The sequence below is a fragment of the Symphalangus syndactylus genome, chromosome 8 (assembly GCF_028878055.3).
Source record: "Symphalangus syndactylus isolate Jambi chromosome 8, NHGRI_mSymSyn1-v2.1_pri, whole genome shotgun sequence".
In the NCBI taxonomy this organism is placed as follows: Eukaryota; Metazoa; Chordata; class Mammalia; order Primates; family Hylobatidae; genus Symphalangus; species Symphalangus syndactylus.
The window spans coordinates 41,864,387-41,880,455 of record NC_072430.2 but is presented as its reverse complement, the minus strand read 5'-3'; the positions used below and the strand labels follow the sequence as shown (position 1 = coordinate 41,880,455).

At 41.5% G+C, this 16,069-nt stretch overlaps 1 protein-coding gene across 14 annotated transcripts in view; it reads right to left on the bottom strand.

The window, feature by feature from the left end:
* MLH3 (mutL homolog 3) overlaps positions 1 to 15,850 on the bottom strand; it is a 36,031-nt gene extending 20,181 nt beyond the window's left edge. For 5 of the 14 annotated variants that reach the window (XM_063644120.1, XM_063644117.1, XM_063644122.1 and 2 more), the window contains exons 1-5: positions 10,267 to 15,382; positions 5,888 to 5,986; positions 5,123 to 5,208; positions 3,449 to 3,553; positions 1,920 to 1,992 (exon numbers count right to left, since the gene is read on the bottom strand). In XM_063644120.1, the coding sequence (XP_063500190.1) occupies positions 1,920 to 1,992; positions 3,449 to 3,553; positions 5,123 to 5,208; positions 5,888 to 5,986; positions 10,267 to 13,543 (3,640 nt within the window). In that variant the 5' untranslated portion in view covers positions 13,544 to 15,382. Of the gene's footprint in view, positions 1 to 1,919; positions 1,993 to 3,448; positions 3,554 to 5,122; positions 5,209 to 5,887; positions 5,987 to 10,266 lie in introns of all 14 variants that reach the window. The other 9 variants (XM_063644123.1, XM_063644124.1, XM_055288749.2 and 6 more) reach the window with 8 other exon arrangements.
* Positions 15,851 to 16,069: the final 219 nt, after the last annotated feature.

Genomic DNA, 16,069 nt, shown 5'->3' with positions numbered 1-16,069 from the left:
ACTGCGACCTCTGCCTCCCAGATTCAAGCAATTCTCTTCCTCAGCCTCCCGAGTAGCTGGGATTACAGGCATCTGCCACCATGTCCAGCTAATTTTTGTATTTTTAGTAGAGACTGGGTTTCACCATGTTGGCCAGGATGGTCTCGATCTCTTGACCTCGTGATCCGCCTGCCTCAGCCTCCCAAAGTGCTGGGATTACAGGCGTGAGCCACCGCGCCCAGCCACCTTGACACCTCTTCTGGAGCATTTCAAAGACTGAACTCATGATTTTCATCCTCTCTGCTCTGCCTGCAACACGGGTCCTGTAACATCATCAACTCAGCCATGGAGGCCAACCAGAAGTCATCTTTTACATACCTTCCCCATATCCAATCCATCATCAAGCCCTGCTGACTCTATCTCCTAAATATCTTTCCAATACATTCACTGCTCTCTAGTCCACCCTGGTCCCATCTAACCACGTCTCAGATATTGCAATATTCTTTTAATGGTCACTCTACAGTTAACTGGAACTCCACCCCTACTCCTACTCCATTCTCCACACTGCAACCAGAGCAATCTTTTTAAAATGCAAATGTGACGTGACATGTACCACCCCAAAAACAACATCAAAATACAAATGATAAAAAAAGAAAAAAAAAAAAGCTTTCAATGGTTTCCAATGGTGTTGGGACAAAGCAAAGCTTGTAGCTGGCATTTAAGATCTGACTCCTACCTACTTCTCTAGCCTCATCTCCAGTTCCCTTTGCCCTGTTTCCACTCACTGAGGAGAATAAATCACAAATTGCCTATGTTGTTCCCTCCTTTCTTTACTTAGTTAACTCATATTCATATTCAGACCTCATTTTACCAAGAAGCACTTCCCTGAACTCCCTGATGAAATCAAATCTCCCAGTACAGGTTCTTAGAGCATCTTGTATCTCCTTTTCCATTACAAAGGCTAGAATTAAAATTTTATGTTTGTGTAATTATTTTTTTCTCTCGCATATATATCTTTTCTCATTATTGTATCCCTAGGGCCTGGTACAGTCCCTGGCATACAATGGGCACTCAATTAATACTTGTTGAATGAGTTAATATATTTACAAACTATTATTGTTTCATTAGAGCAGGTCACCAAGAGATTCTTTACAAATATTGACAAACCTAGCAGAGTTCATTATATACACCTCCTATTATTATAAAGGGAAAACATGAAAATATTATTAAAAAGTCAAACGATAGAAAATATTTAAAAGAATAAAAGATGGGCCAGGCATGGTGGCTCACACCTATAATCCCAGCTCTTAGAGAGGCGGAGGTGGAAGGATAGCTTAAGCCCAGGAGTTTGAGACCTACCTGGGCAATATAGCAAGACCCCATTCTCCACAAAAAGGAAAAAAAAAAAGACAAAAAGACTAAAAGTTGAAATACCTCCTTTGCACACCCTCATTTTCACTCCCAAAGTAAATACTCTTGATAGTTTAATGTGCATCCTGAGTGTATGTATGTGTATGAACATAAAACTACATGTCTGTCGCCCAGGCTGGAGTGTAATAGAGCAATCTCGGCTCACTGCATCCTCTGCCTCCCAAGTTCAAGCGATTCTTATGCCTTAGCCTCCTGAGTAGCTGGGACTACAGGTGCACACCACCATGCCCAGCTAATTTTTGTATTTTTAGTAGAGATGAGGTTTTTCCGTGTTGCTCAGGCTGGTCCTGAACTCCTGGCCTTAAGCCATCACCTGCCTCACCTCCCAAAGTGTTGGGATTACAGATGTGAGCCACCGCACCCAGCCTTCATAATATTCTTAGTTTTAGATTGGCTTTCCCTAATCCATCCAAATGATTGAAACTGTATTATACACCAAAAAAAAATCATTAAAAAAAGGTTACAAGAAGACCAGCTGGTTAGTCACTCAGGCTAAACTCCATTCTTACCTGCCTCGCCATTCTCTTCAGTCTTAGTGCTCATCAAACAGGCAATAAACTTGTTATCCACTTGCTGGAGAACCTGTCAGACATTCAAAGAAGTGGTACAACACTAAATAAAAATTAACAAAGGCTTATCTGCATAGAAAGATACAGAACTGTATTTTATTTAGAGTTGTTTGCCTTATCACACTCCTTTCTTTGAGACTGGGTAAGGTTGTGATGAACCAGAAAAAGTCACTAGGAAGGATGAAAGAATGGGCAAGTGGAGTGATCAGAAGATGTAAGGGGAGGGAGACGACAGGGGAAGACAGACTCCCACGTCTCAGAGTGGTGTGCTAGAAATATTTTAGAGAAGGCCTGAGATGTTCCCAACAGAGTGACTCTTGAGAATAGGTAATGTGACCAGAGATTGCTAACATACAGGCTGAAATAAATTTTTAAAATTTATACAAAAGCAAGGAAAACTATTTTGGAGGAACTAGTCTATTTATTTTTATTTATTTATTTATTTTTAATTTTTTTTTTTTGAGATGGAGTCTCACTTTGTCACCCAGGCTGGAGTGCAGTGGCGTGATCTCAGCTCACTGCAAGCTCCACCTCCTGGGTTCACGCCATTCTCCTGCCTACCGAGTAGCTGGGACTACAGGCGCCCGCCACCACGCTCAGCTAATTTTTTGTATTTTTAGTAGAGACGGGGTTTCACCGTGTTAGCCAGGATGGTCTCAAACTCCTGACCTCATGATCCACCCACCTCGGCCTCCCAAAGTGCTGGGATTACAGGCGTGAGCCACCGCACCCGGCCGCTAGTCTATTAAAGAAGTAAGTTAAAAGCCACTGGTGGCTTTATACCTTGGTGGTTCCTCTCTGTCTGGGTACATGAGGCTCCCCAATACCCCCGAGCCTATACCACTGCCCCAGGGTCTATTTCTGGATCAACTGCTTGCCTGCTGTGGTACCAGGTCAATGCCAGGTTAGGAGTTTACCTAAATCTGTTAGCCTCCTAATTTGTTTCCATACTGAAAACAAAGGAAATAAGACAGCCATGGTGGTAAACACAAGGCAAAATAGAAAAGCAGATCAGACAAAGAGTCCCTTTTTCTGGGACTTTCCCAAACCTGTGTAGGCTCACACAATAGAAGGTAATTTCTAAAAGGGCACTGTTGCACACTTAAGGACAAGGTCACTAAAGGACTTTATTGATTTATAAATTATTGCCAAATATAAAGTCAATATATAATCTTCTGCAGGAGAACCTTGAGAATCCTTGAAACTATCAGGCTGAATCCATAATTCATTCCCTCCAAACCTACTTACACTACTAAAGACATTTCTTTCATTGTAATTATAATTAATCCCTTGCTTTTTCTTCTGATGATAAAAGTTCTAGTAAGAACACACACACACACACATACACACACACACACACACACACACGTGCCTTGACCAAGGTGGTCTATATCATTAAATAAATCAAATTTTAGAAGAGTTAGGCCTTATATATATATATTTATGAGATTTTGAAGTCAATCTTTTACCTGCATTGAATGAATCATTTCTTTGGTGAAACGATAGGGATACAAGATGTTGTGAATTTTAACTGCTAAGCTCTCAGCCTGGCCACTGCTTACATCAACAGCAACCTAGAAAGACTCAGCAAAATATAATTGAAATTTTAATTTTTGTGTCAGCAGAACCGTTTTACCAAAGATATCAGAGTGCTTTAAAAGCATTCATTTTTATTTAGCCTACTAGAGGTGGGTTTAATTCAGGGAATTTATAGAAATTCAAAAGAATCGGCCGGGTGCAGTGGCTCGCACCTGTAATCTCAGCACTTCGGGAGGCCAAGGCGGGCGGATCACGAGGTCAGGAGTTTGAGACCATCCCGGCTAACACAGTGAAACCCCATCTCTGGTAAAAAATACAAAAAATTAGCTGGGCGTGGTGGCGGGCGCCTTTAGTCCCAGCTATTCGGGAGGCTGAGGCAGGAGAATAGCGTGAACCCGGGAGGCGGAGCTTGCAGTGAGCTGAGATCGCACCACTGCACTCCAGCCTGGGCGACAGAGCAAGACTCTGTCGCAAAAAAAAAAATTCAAAAGAATCTATGAATAATGAGTCTTACATAAAAATTTTTGCTTATAAACAAAATTACTGACAAAACAAAAATATTGTTTCACAACAACAATTTGTCTATGTTCCATGATCAAGTCCTCAAATGATATCTTGAGAAAAGAATTGGTAAACAAATGCTCATCTATTATACACCCTGTTTATAACATGCACAGTACATTCTGTGAAAATACACTGAGGAGAGAACATCCATGCAGGGCCAATGAGGAACTGTTCCTCCAGTAGAAGATGTGTGGCTTTATCTAATGATAACAATTTTATTATTACCACCCTGAATACTGTGCCAAAGCTACAAGTCAGGGTTTCTGAGAGTGGTAAACACATTCACTGTTCTCACATTGATTATACATGTTTAATCCAAAATGCCCGAGCTCCCAAAATGCTATAAATTTCATTTCTCCTCTCTACATTAAACAGTAATTTCCAAATAAATTATTTGGAAATATGCCCAGTTTCCAATCATAATTACAAATTAGTATAGTCTTGCATGCCCATACCCAGCTTAAATAAAATTCAAATTTTATTTTTAGCTTATTTACTTATTTTTTAAGAGATGGAGTCTCACTATGTTGCCCAGGCTATAGTGCAGTGGCCAGTCACAGGCGCAATCAGCACACTATATAGCCTTGAACTCCTGGCCTCAAGTGATCCTCCCACCTTAGCCTCCTGAGTAGCTGAGACTATAAGTGCATGCCACTGTACCCATCTTGAAACTCAAAGTTTAAAATAACAGGCAAAGAAAGGCCGGGCGTGATGGCTCACGCCTGTAATCCCAGGACTTTGGGAGGCTGAGATGGGCAGATCACCTGAGGTTGGGAGTTAGAGACCAGCCTGACCAACATGGAGAAACCCCATCTCTACTAAAAATACAAAATTCATTGGGCACGGTGGCAGGTGCCTGTAATCCCAGCTACTTGAGAGACTGAGGCAGGAGAATCGCTTGAACCTGGGAAGAGGAGGTTACGTGAGCCGAGATCATGCCATTGCATTTCAGTCTGGGCAACAAGAGCAAAACTCCATCTCAAAATTAAAAAAATAAGAAGAAGAAAAAAAAAGGCAAAGAAAAACTGCTACAGACCCACCTCTGGATAATGGGCAAATACTGGATTGTCCCATTCTGAGAACAAAGACTGAAGCGATTCGCTACTAACAGTATCATCCACAGTATCTAGGGCAAAACAGAACAGGTAAAGTTGGCATCCAGAACCACAGGGAAAGGAGGGAATGGCATTTCCTGTTTGGTGAGCCGTAGCCTCAAGACCAAAGGTCACATACATTGTTTCTATGTTCTACAAATGTTCAGTGTTTGCTGTATCTCTAAATTATTTTGATCGATTACTTTTTAAACTAGAGTTGGTGACTGTGTCTTCTGGCATTACAGCTTTTCTCCAAACTGTTTACAAGAAATATTTTGGAATACTGGCAGAGAAGCTATGGCTCAAATTTGTAGCCTTACTGCCTTTAAGTAAAATATACCTTATCTGTTTTTAAACATACACACAAAATTGATGCCTGTAGCTTTTTTTGAAGAGTTTTGCTTACATAAAACTACAGCAACTTGGAGTGCAAGTCCAGCCTTTTTAAAAATAAGAAACATGTTCCCTAATCACAAGACACCACAGACTATGCATAATCAGCAAATAGTGACCTCAAGTCTGGAAAAGTAATTTCTGATCTAAATGCATGCACTGAATTAATTAGTTCCGCTGTTAAATAGGGCCATGGGGAATTCCTGATTCCAGTACAGCACAGCTGGCACTGATCAAGCTTAATGCAAGCCTGCTTTGTTTTTTGAGTTAGGTGGTACGATGTGTACTGGGTGCCCCAGCAGTCTCTGCCACCCCTACCTCTGTTATCCTGTCTCATCACAGTCCTCTCTGCTCGAGCTCTCGGAAGGAAAGGAAGAACAAGGTCGCTTCTAAAAGGTTGACACCTGTACTGAGACCCTAAATATAAGAAAGAAAAACCTGGAAATGTGAACTTAAAATACAAGTAAACTCTTTAAAAATTTAATCACATAAAACCTCTTTCTGCACAAACTGAGTCAAGATATAAAGCAGACTACTAAACACTAGATTGAGAATCAGAAATCCTTTAATGAAATTATGCTGTCAATATAGGACTCTACATCAATGCTTAGTTCCATTATCTATTCACACCAGACAGAATGAAGACCTAGAATAGGTCACTGTGATTCTCACTGGGGGGCAATTTTGCATGAGGGGACACTGGCAATGTCTTGAGATGCTTTTTTTTTTTTTTTTTTTGAAACGGAGTCTCGCTCTGTCGCCTGGGCTGGAGTACAGTGGCGTGATCTCGGCTTACTGCAACTTCCGCCTCCCGGGTTCAAGCAATTCTCCTGCCTCAGCCTCCCGAGTAGCTGGGATTATAGGCATGTGTCACCATACCTGGCTAATTTTTTTGTGTTTTTAGTAGAGATGGGGTTTCACCATATTGGCCGGGCTGGTCTCAAACTCTTGACCTTGTGATCCACCCGCCTCGGCCTCCCAAAGTGCTGGGATTACAGGCGTGAGCCACTGTGCCTGGCTTGAGACACTTTTCATTGTCACAACTTGAGTAAAGGGTTCTACGTTCTACTAGCATCTAGCAGATAAAGGCTACGGATGCTGCTAAATATCCTACAATGCACAGGACAAACCTTACAACAAAAAATTATCCGGAGAAGCCCTGTGTTAGACATACAGCAGTACTTAATTGTCACCCATAACTTGGTGCAACCTTCACAAATCTCCAACTTATGTCTCTTATCTCCAATGTATGTCTCTATCCTAACATTTGTCTCATTATAATACAATTATGTTTAGATAGCTATCTTCCCTAATAGTACTGTGAACTCCTAAAAGCCAAAAAAATAGTACTGTGAACTCCTAACCTGCAATGTGACAGCACCTAGCACAGTGTGGATGATCAACAAATGTTGCATGAAAAAGTGAACAGGTAGACGAAAGGTTCTCAATTCAAACTCCAGAGTCTAGTAAGATCTGGCCCAAATGCTGTTCTTCTCCATGAAGGATAACAGATTTGAGTTTTAGAAACAATGCTGAATTTGACAGCTTTAGAACAGGAGGAAAACATGAGAGATAAATCTGTTGGACTAAACTTGGAGAGGTTAAGAATGATAAAATTAAGATAATGAAGTGAAATAAGGTTTATAACTACAATAGGAAGAACTGCATTAAATATATTTTAAAGAAAAAATTAGCAAGGCTTGGGGACTTGACACTACTCCTCAAAATCACCTTTATAGATCCTCTCTTCTGTATATTAAAATTTATCTTTTAGGCCGGTGGCTCACGCCTGTAATCCCAGCACTTTGGGAGGCCGAGGCAGGCAGATCACCTGAGGTTGGGAGTTTGAGACCAGCCTGACCAACATGGAGAAATCCCGTCTCCACTAAAAATACATAATTAGCCAGGCGTGGTGGCACATGCCTGTAATCCCAGCTACTCAGGAGGCTGAGGCAGGAGAATCGCTTGAACTCAGAAGGCGGACGTTGCAGTGAGCCGAGATCGCACCGTTTCACTTTAGCCTGGGCAACAAGAGCGAAACTCCGTCTCAAAAAAAAAAAATTATCTTTTAACAATTTATTTCATGTAACACTTTTATGTAAAATTTGACAATGTCCTGATGTCATGATACATATCGGCCATTTCCAGAAAGGTAGCAGGGTACTGAGGAGCCATCTGTTCATGGAACTTCTTTCTATACCAAAAATATTTTTCATTAGGAAACTATCAGTTAACATGACCCTCAAAAGTTCATAAAAAAGTATGCTAATCCAGAATGTTAAGTAGGTTAAAGTGTTTTAAACATCTATATTCAAAAGGAAGAAATATTTATTTTGAATATGGCCGCTAAGATTTCCCCCTTTCTTTTAGCAACAGCTATCTCACAGTATAATGTAATCCAGTTATTTTTTGGCACCATATCAGAAGCAGTTGTATTTCAGGAAGATGACGTGTCAGTGCTGTGGATTTACCTCTGAAAAGCCTTCAGTGTAAGTCAGGACATAAAACCACATAAATTGAAAAGCACATAAAGTGGCTTTAAGAGCAACTTGATAGTCTCAGGAACAACAGTGAAAGAAATGAGTTTTCTCCTAATGAATACTACAAAATACTACGAAATACTACTGAAGTTACTACAGTGATTTTTTTTCACAAGGAAAAAACAGAAAAACACTGAAAAGTAAAGGTCTCATTTAACCTTAAAGAAATCACAGCTTCCTCCTAGAGGTACTTATCGTCAGGAGAAATTAGAAATTGACTTATAACTACATTTATACATGTTCCATTCTTCTGCAGCATTCAAAATTTTAAATACGGATACAGATGTAATGTTTATCCTCCTAGTGCAAAGCCAAGATTATAGCCAGATGGAAATCAGCTTTATCACCTCCCAACATCTGGCTCTCAACACACTGCCAAAGCAGTATCACTTTAAATGTGGACTGAGAACCCAGAGTCCTAGTGCAGGCTCTAATGTAGCCCTATGGTACGATCTAAAAGTTATACTGGCTGGGTGCGGTGGCTCACGCCTATAATCCCACCACTTTGGGAGGCCGAGGCAGGTGGACCACCTGAGGTCAGGAGTTCGAGACATGCCTGGCCAACATGGTGAAACCCCGTCTCTAAAAAAATACAAAAAATTAGCCGGGTGTGGTAGCAGGTGCCTGTAATCCCAGCTACTTGGGAGGCTGAGGCAGGAGGATCCCTTGAACCTGGGAGGCAGAGGTTGCAGTGAGCCAAGATCGCGCCACTACACTCCAGCTTGGGCAACAAGAGCGAAACTCCTTCTCAAATAAATAAATAAATAAATAAATAAATGCCATATGATTGTCTTCCTGAATAACAGCTACTTGTACCATAAACAGATCAAGGAGATTTTACCATATGCATTACAATAAAGTACATTTGAAAAGCATAGTCATGAAAGTATATACTTGACCTATATTTTGAAAATTCATGGACAAGTCCTACTTTCTAGAAAGAAAAAGCTCATAAATGTAGTACTGTACTAAGCCATAGAGTTTACTGGGAAACCTAGGATGATTACAGAATCATTCTGGCCCTTAACCTGGAAGCCACGCAGAGAAACTTCCAGTAAAATACCATGCTGACACTGCAGGTGCCTTTAAAGACACATTTCTAGGAAAGTTGGGCATTTAACAGGAAGGGAAAACAAGGTAGGAAAGTACTGTGGATCTTCCCAACTATTAATAGTATCATTTTTATTAAAATTGGACAGTCTCATCCCCTTTTTTTGTTGTTGTTCTAGGTATATACCCATCACCCCCTTTCTTACACATACACACACCCATAGACAAATATACACACACTGACATCCTTTCACTGTACTTCTCCATTTAAATAGTGTTGGACCTAGAGGCTGCGCATGGGCTCACACCTATAATCCCAACACTCTGGAAGGCCAAGGCAGGTGGATCACTTGAGGCCAGGAGTTTGAGACCAGCCTGGCCAACATAGCGAAATCCTGTCTCTACTAAAAATAAAAAAATTGGTCGGGCGCGGTGGCTCACGCCTGTAATCCCAGCACTTTGGGAGGCCGAGGCGGGCGGATCACAAGGTCAGGAGATCAAGACCATCCTGGTTAACACGGTGAAACCCCGTCTCTACTAAAAATACAAAAAATTAGCCGGGCGCAGTGGCGGGCGCCTATAGTCCCAGCTACTCGGGCTGCTGAGGCAGGAGAATGGCGTGAACCCGGGAGGCGGAGCTTGCAGTGAGCCGAGATTGCGCCACTGCACTGCGGGCTGGGCGAAAGAGCGAGACCCGGTCACACACACACACACACACACACACACAAAAAAGCAAAAATAAAAAAATTTAGCTGGGCATGGTGGCATGCTCTTGTAATCCAAGCTACATGGGAGGCTGAGGCAGGAGAATTGCTTGAACCAGGGGGGTGGAGGTTGCAGTGAGCCGAGATCGCACCACTGCACTCCAGCCTGGGTGACAGAGCAAGACTCCGTCTCAAAAAAAAAAAAAAAAAAAAAAAAAAAAAAAAAATTAGTGTTGGACGTAGAGAATCTGCATATAGCATGAAAATACAACGCATGTTTTATAAGTGGTCTTCAAAATGTTCTATCTGTTGAGGTAATCTCTTTGGATAATGAAGATCTTACTCCTTGACCAGCATTCCCATCTTCAAAAGCATCTCATGCACATGAACACTACGTACTTACCATTCTCAAGTACAACATCCACAGCCACAGTTGTCAGGTCTTTAGTACAAGCAGCCTGAATGTCCTCAGTTGGGGCAATGAATGTGCTGAGTCCAGTCATTTTGTTGACATAAACCATTCTTCCCAGGGCTACATCAAAATGCTGCTGCCAATCTGAACAACACGTGTTTGACTCTTCAGTTTCAGAACAAGCTCTCGCTTTAGATTCCTCACTTTGAAAACAAATTCCATTTTGGTCACCTGTGGCATCTTCTACCAGATTCATTAACATTCCACTGGGAGAGTCAGGACTTCCTGTCTGTTGTTCCGAAGCTCTGATAAAAACATCTGAATCTTTACCGGTAACTTTAGAATTATTATAGGGCAATACCAAAGGAGTTTCTGATATCACACAGTTCTCTGTTATATTGCTGTTGGAATGTGTTTTACTGTTTTTATTAAAGGAATTATCCTGTGTGGTAGAATCTGATGTTGGGATGACACCATTCTCTGTTTTTTCATGGTCGTTTTTAAATAACATACAAAAATCTTGTGTTAACACACTGTACAACTTGCTGTCTTTCCTACTGGAATCTGAATTTGGAAGTTCATTAAAATGACTCATCATCCCCATTGTTTGACTTTCTCTTTCAGAACCCTTCAGTCTGGATAATTTAGAGGCTAGTGATTCAGATGACTTCTCAAGGTCCAAAGGCTTTCTATTAAAGAGAGATGACTCCTTCAGGGTCATAGGGCTTTCTCTCAAACTAGGCATCTGTTCTAAACAATCTTCATCCTTGGAGAACGGAAACTTCTCTGAGTCAAGGATGTGGCTTGCTGGTTGACAACTACTATCTGAATCACTATGCTTCATAGTAGTGATTTTACAAACATCAGAGTTGTCTAAGTGGTTCTTGTCCTTCGGTAGAATGTCAGGTTCAACTTGAGGACTGAGATTGGTAGTGACTCCATTAGTTTCCTCTACTTCTATATCCAGAGGATTTTCAATCTTCCCATAATGCCTCTTAAACTTCTCTAAAGATCCTAGCTGTGAACTCAACCTTAGCTTCTTATGGACGATTGGTTTGGAGGAACCAATTAATTTATCTGTTTTCCTACTATTATTTGAAACGTGTCTACACCAGGGGAAAGAGGGGGATGTATCAGATAATATGCAACCTGTTTGTGATTTTTTGCTACCTTCCTGAAAAGTAGAAAACATTGTATAAGTTGCTGTAGGTTCATTCTCTAGCCCATAACTTATATTTGTTCTGCAATTTTTTTTGTTGGGCAATTGACCAGATTCTTTACTTAAAGTGCTGGCTAAATCTTTGATGTCTGGAGTTTCAACTGAATGATGTATTCTATTTCCAAATGTTTCTTGGGCACATGTGGGACCAGGTCTAACATAATTTTTAAATGAATGTTCTGTTTCAGTTGATTTAGTTTTCTCATTTTGTACTACATGAGTTATAAAGCCAGTGGAACATAATTTAACTCGTCCATAACTAAAAGCATTTCTTCTTCCACAATTGCTAGGTTCTTTTTTTTTCTCTTTCTCTGTCTGAGCACTATGTACTCCCAATAATGTTGTTGCAAAAGGCAGAGGCTGGCATCCCACTTCAGTAGCATCTTTAAATCTCTCTGGTTGATTCTGAATTCTATTATTTTTCAAGATGTTGGCAGCCATGCCATTAACAGTAGTACTTTCTTTCCATATTTCTAGATCCTCCCTACTCTCCTCAAAGTGACATGGTGTCTGAAAAGGGCTTAAAAACATTTCTAAACTGGTTCCACATGGATTTTCTAAAGAACTATGTTCCAGGCAAGATTTTTTATGTTTCTCATTTTCTCCTGCTTCTGATGCTACAATTGTCTCTTGTTCTAACATCTTTGATTCTGAGCAAGAGCTGTCTTTGTTTTGTAAAGATGGCTCTGTAATTTTGCTATGGCCTGGACCACCTGATTCATAAATGTACAAAAATGCATCATTTGTATTTTTTCTGATAGCTTCTAAATCCCTAGAATTCTGTGTGTTTATGTTTTCTGCAGTAGTTTTTCTTTTCACAGCTTTTGACTGCAAATTAAACATCTCATAGGAATCTAAAATATTATTACATGCTTCCTGGAAACTGTTCCTCTCATCAGAAGTCACACGCTTCTGAAGAGTAGCATCAAATAAACTAAAACCATTATCTTCACTAAATTCCTTAATATCCTCACCTGATAATTCCACAAATAATTTTTCTTGCTTTAAAAACATTTTCACTCCTTCCTGAATGCAAAACAAGAGAGTGTCCCAGTTCTGAAACTCAATCAGAGTTTTGGCTGGCTCCATGCACACATCATACTCACAGAATTGGCACTGCACATTAATTACATATATGCCATAGAGTTCTGGGGTAGACCGGTGCCGAAGACTTGAATTCATTTGCCTACTGGTGGAACCATTCTTTGGCTTGCATATAATACTTTCTTTCCTTAATAAAAAGTCAACGAGTTTATGTAGCTTTGTCCTTAAAACTAGTCTTTTGTTCACAAACAAAAACTGCATATTCTTGTTGTAATGTGCTTCAGAGCTGATATAGCCACTAAGCTCAAACTCTTTATATTTAAAACTTATTTCTCTCAGCTTTTGAGACTTACCCAATCCATAAATTTGACAAAATCGGGAACATACGTCTTTGGTTTTAGGGAGCTGAAGAACCATGGAACCAGAAACATCATTTCTCAAGGAGAAAGAAATGGAAGGGTGCATGAGTGAGAGAGCTTCTAGCCTCTGCCTAACCTTCTCAAACTCCAGTCTAGGGTCCATGCATTTCCTCCTTACAGGAAGCTGGTAAAATAGGTTATACACTGTTACAGTGGTCCCAGCGCTTGGTCTAGTCACATCAGCTTCACAAGCTTTCAGGGCTTTTCCACTCTGAAACAGTTTCACAAAAGTTTTCATTGTCCTGTTTTTCTTGGATGAAATTTCCACAGCACTGGCCATGTCAGCAATATTTGCCAAGGCCTCTCCTCGGAAACCATAAAACCTTGGATTCTCCAAGTCCTGTACCGAGTGGCATTTACTGGTGAAATAACGATTTCCCACTTTCTCTACATCATCACTCCCCATCCCAAATCCATTGTCTATCACTTGAACTTGGAAGGTTTCCATATTCACCCTGACAGCCACACATTTTGCTTCAGCATCAATACTGTTGAGGGCAAGTTCCTCAACACATTGGCTCAAGGAGCTTATGGCCAAACCAGAACGCAATTTGGCTTGTACTTCAACTGACAAGCACTTGATCATGGTAGGTAGAAAGATGGTGAGAATGCCAGGCACTGGTTTCCTTCTTTGACTGGAAATAATTGCCTATAGGAGAAAAAAACCACACACACACATAATCAAAGCTTTAGCATTACACAGCATTATGAAGAAATAGCACTTGAGGTAAATGAAATCGCTCTTATTAAACCAAATTGTGAAACAAAGCAAAACAAAGTTATACCGCTGATCTCTAGGCACAGCTCATGCTTGGTGCAATGGATTAACATCCAAAAAAAATTCATAATTTCATAATTTTCAATGCTCCTTTCTAAATCCCACGTCCTAAAGTGAAATCATAATTACACTTGAAGTTGACCGGTAAACACAGTATTCGAAATTCTAACCACTTCACCAAAAACAGATGCCTAAATTAAATACAGCTAAGGAACATTAGCTAGAAATTATTCATGACAAAAATGTCCAAGCTAGTTTCATAACATTTATACATTACACAATAACCATGACTTTTAGAAAAATACTTATAATGAATTGCTAAGACATTGTAATAAGGTGAAGCAACAGGAAGAAATTTTAAGAATCAAATTGTATCAAAGAGAGATTGGGGGCATTAAGAGATTATTATTATTATGGTTAAGTATAGGAGAGATTAGGGGCATTAAGAGATTATTATTATTATGGTTAAGTATAGTCACCTCAGGGAAAGAGGCTGGGAATGGGAAAAGATAAAGCAGGAAAATTCCTTTTCATATAAACCTTTCTTTGCCATTTGATTGTTAAATCCTGTTCATGTATTACTCTGATGTTTTTAGAAGGTCGTTATTATTCTTTTTTGAAACAGGGTCTCACTCTGTCACCCAGGCTGGAGTGCAATGACACAGTCTCGGTTCACTGCAGCCTGCACCTCCCGGGCTCAAGCAATCCTCCAGCCTCAGCCTCCGGAGTAGCTGGGATTACAGGAGCTCGCCACCACGCCTGGCTAATTTTTGTCTTCTATGTAGAGATGGGGTGTCACCATATTAACCAGTCTGGTCTCGAACTCAACTCAAGTGATCCTCCCGCCTTGGCCTCCCAAAGTGCTGGGATTACAGGTGTGAACCACCGTGCCCGGCCAGAAGGTCATTATTAATATTCTTTTGGTCTTTACAGATGGGCATAAACTACCTTGGTAATAATAATGATGGCATGGGGCTGCCTGAACTTGATTTTAAGTTTTCCTGCAAGTAAAAACACAAAAACAAAAAACAAAACAAAACAAAAACCAAACCCTAAGATTCTAGTGCCATTAAAGTTCTCCCCTTCTTCTTCATCAGTGAGAGCCGCGTGGGTGGGCCCCCTGCAGGCGGTGAGGCCGGTTTTCCAAACCCGGGAAAAATCAGGGCTCTTAACTGCAGAACTGCTGCTTTCTAAGCTAATGCACTAAGCAGCCGGCAGCAAGTGAGGGGTAAACGTTTAACAAGTATTCTGATTAATGTAAACCCAACGATTTCCTGATGACGCCTCCCAGCGCCTGGGACTGACGGGACGCACGGGCCTGGATCCAGGTCCCAGGGGCCTGGGAGCGCCGCGCGGGCCGAGTCCGGGGCAGCACCGCCTTCCCGCCAGGCCCAGACCCTCCCCTGCCAGCCCCGTCCTTGTCCCCAAACTGGGCCCGCCCGGCCGCCAGGCCGCCGGGCCTCCGGGGCCCTCGCGCATCCGGCTCCGAAAGCTGCGCGCAGCCATCATCAGGGCCCTTCTGGTGTTAGAAGAGACCCCGGCATCATCTTTTCGTCGCGTGCTTCCCCCAGAGTCACCTCGAGTCCCGCTTAACCAATTCTCAGGCACCAACCGCCTCGGACGCCGACGCGCACACCTTGGATCTTGAGGCTTGTGCGTGCCCACGAGCATGCGCTTCGGAGGGGGCGCGCCAGGCCGCGACACACCAGTGCGCATGCGCACCAGGTGTTCCAGCCAAGGATTCGATCCCGGGATTCAGTGAACCGGTACCTACAGTTTCAATCCTTATTCCCTTTTGGCATGGTGTGAAAGACTATGTCGTAACTTTTACATTTGTTTTTATGTTTTGTTTTTTTTTTCCCGTGTTTTCCCTTTCCTTTTTTTCTCATTTTCACCTTTGCTCTTAACTACCGTTTAATTCAATATATATTTTATGTGTTTGCTTATTGTCTTCTCTCCCTAGAATGTAAGCTATGTGAAGGTAAGGAGTTTATATATTTTGTTTACTTCTGTATCCCAGTTACCAAGAACAGTGCCTGGCCTGTGGTAGGCACCGAATGAATGAATAATTCCAGAGCCTTCCATCTTAGAATTATGGCATTTGGAGCTGGAAAAGGCTGAGAAACTGTCTAACTCAACTTTTTTTTTTTTTTTTTTGAGACGGAGTTTCGCTCTGGTCGCTCAGGCTGGAGTTCAATGGCACGATCTCAGGTTACTGCAACCTCCGCCTCCCGGGTTCAAGCGATTCTCCTGCCTCAGCCTCCCAAGTAGCTAGGATTACAGGCATGCTCCACCTTTGTATTTTTAGTAGAGACAGGGGTTTCTCCATGTGGG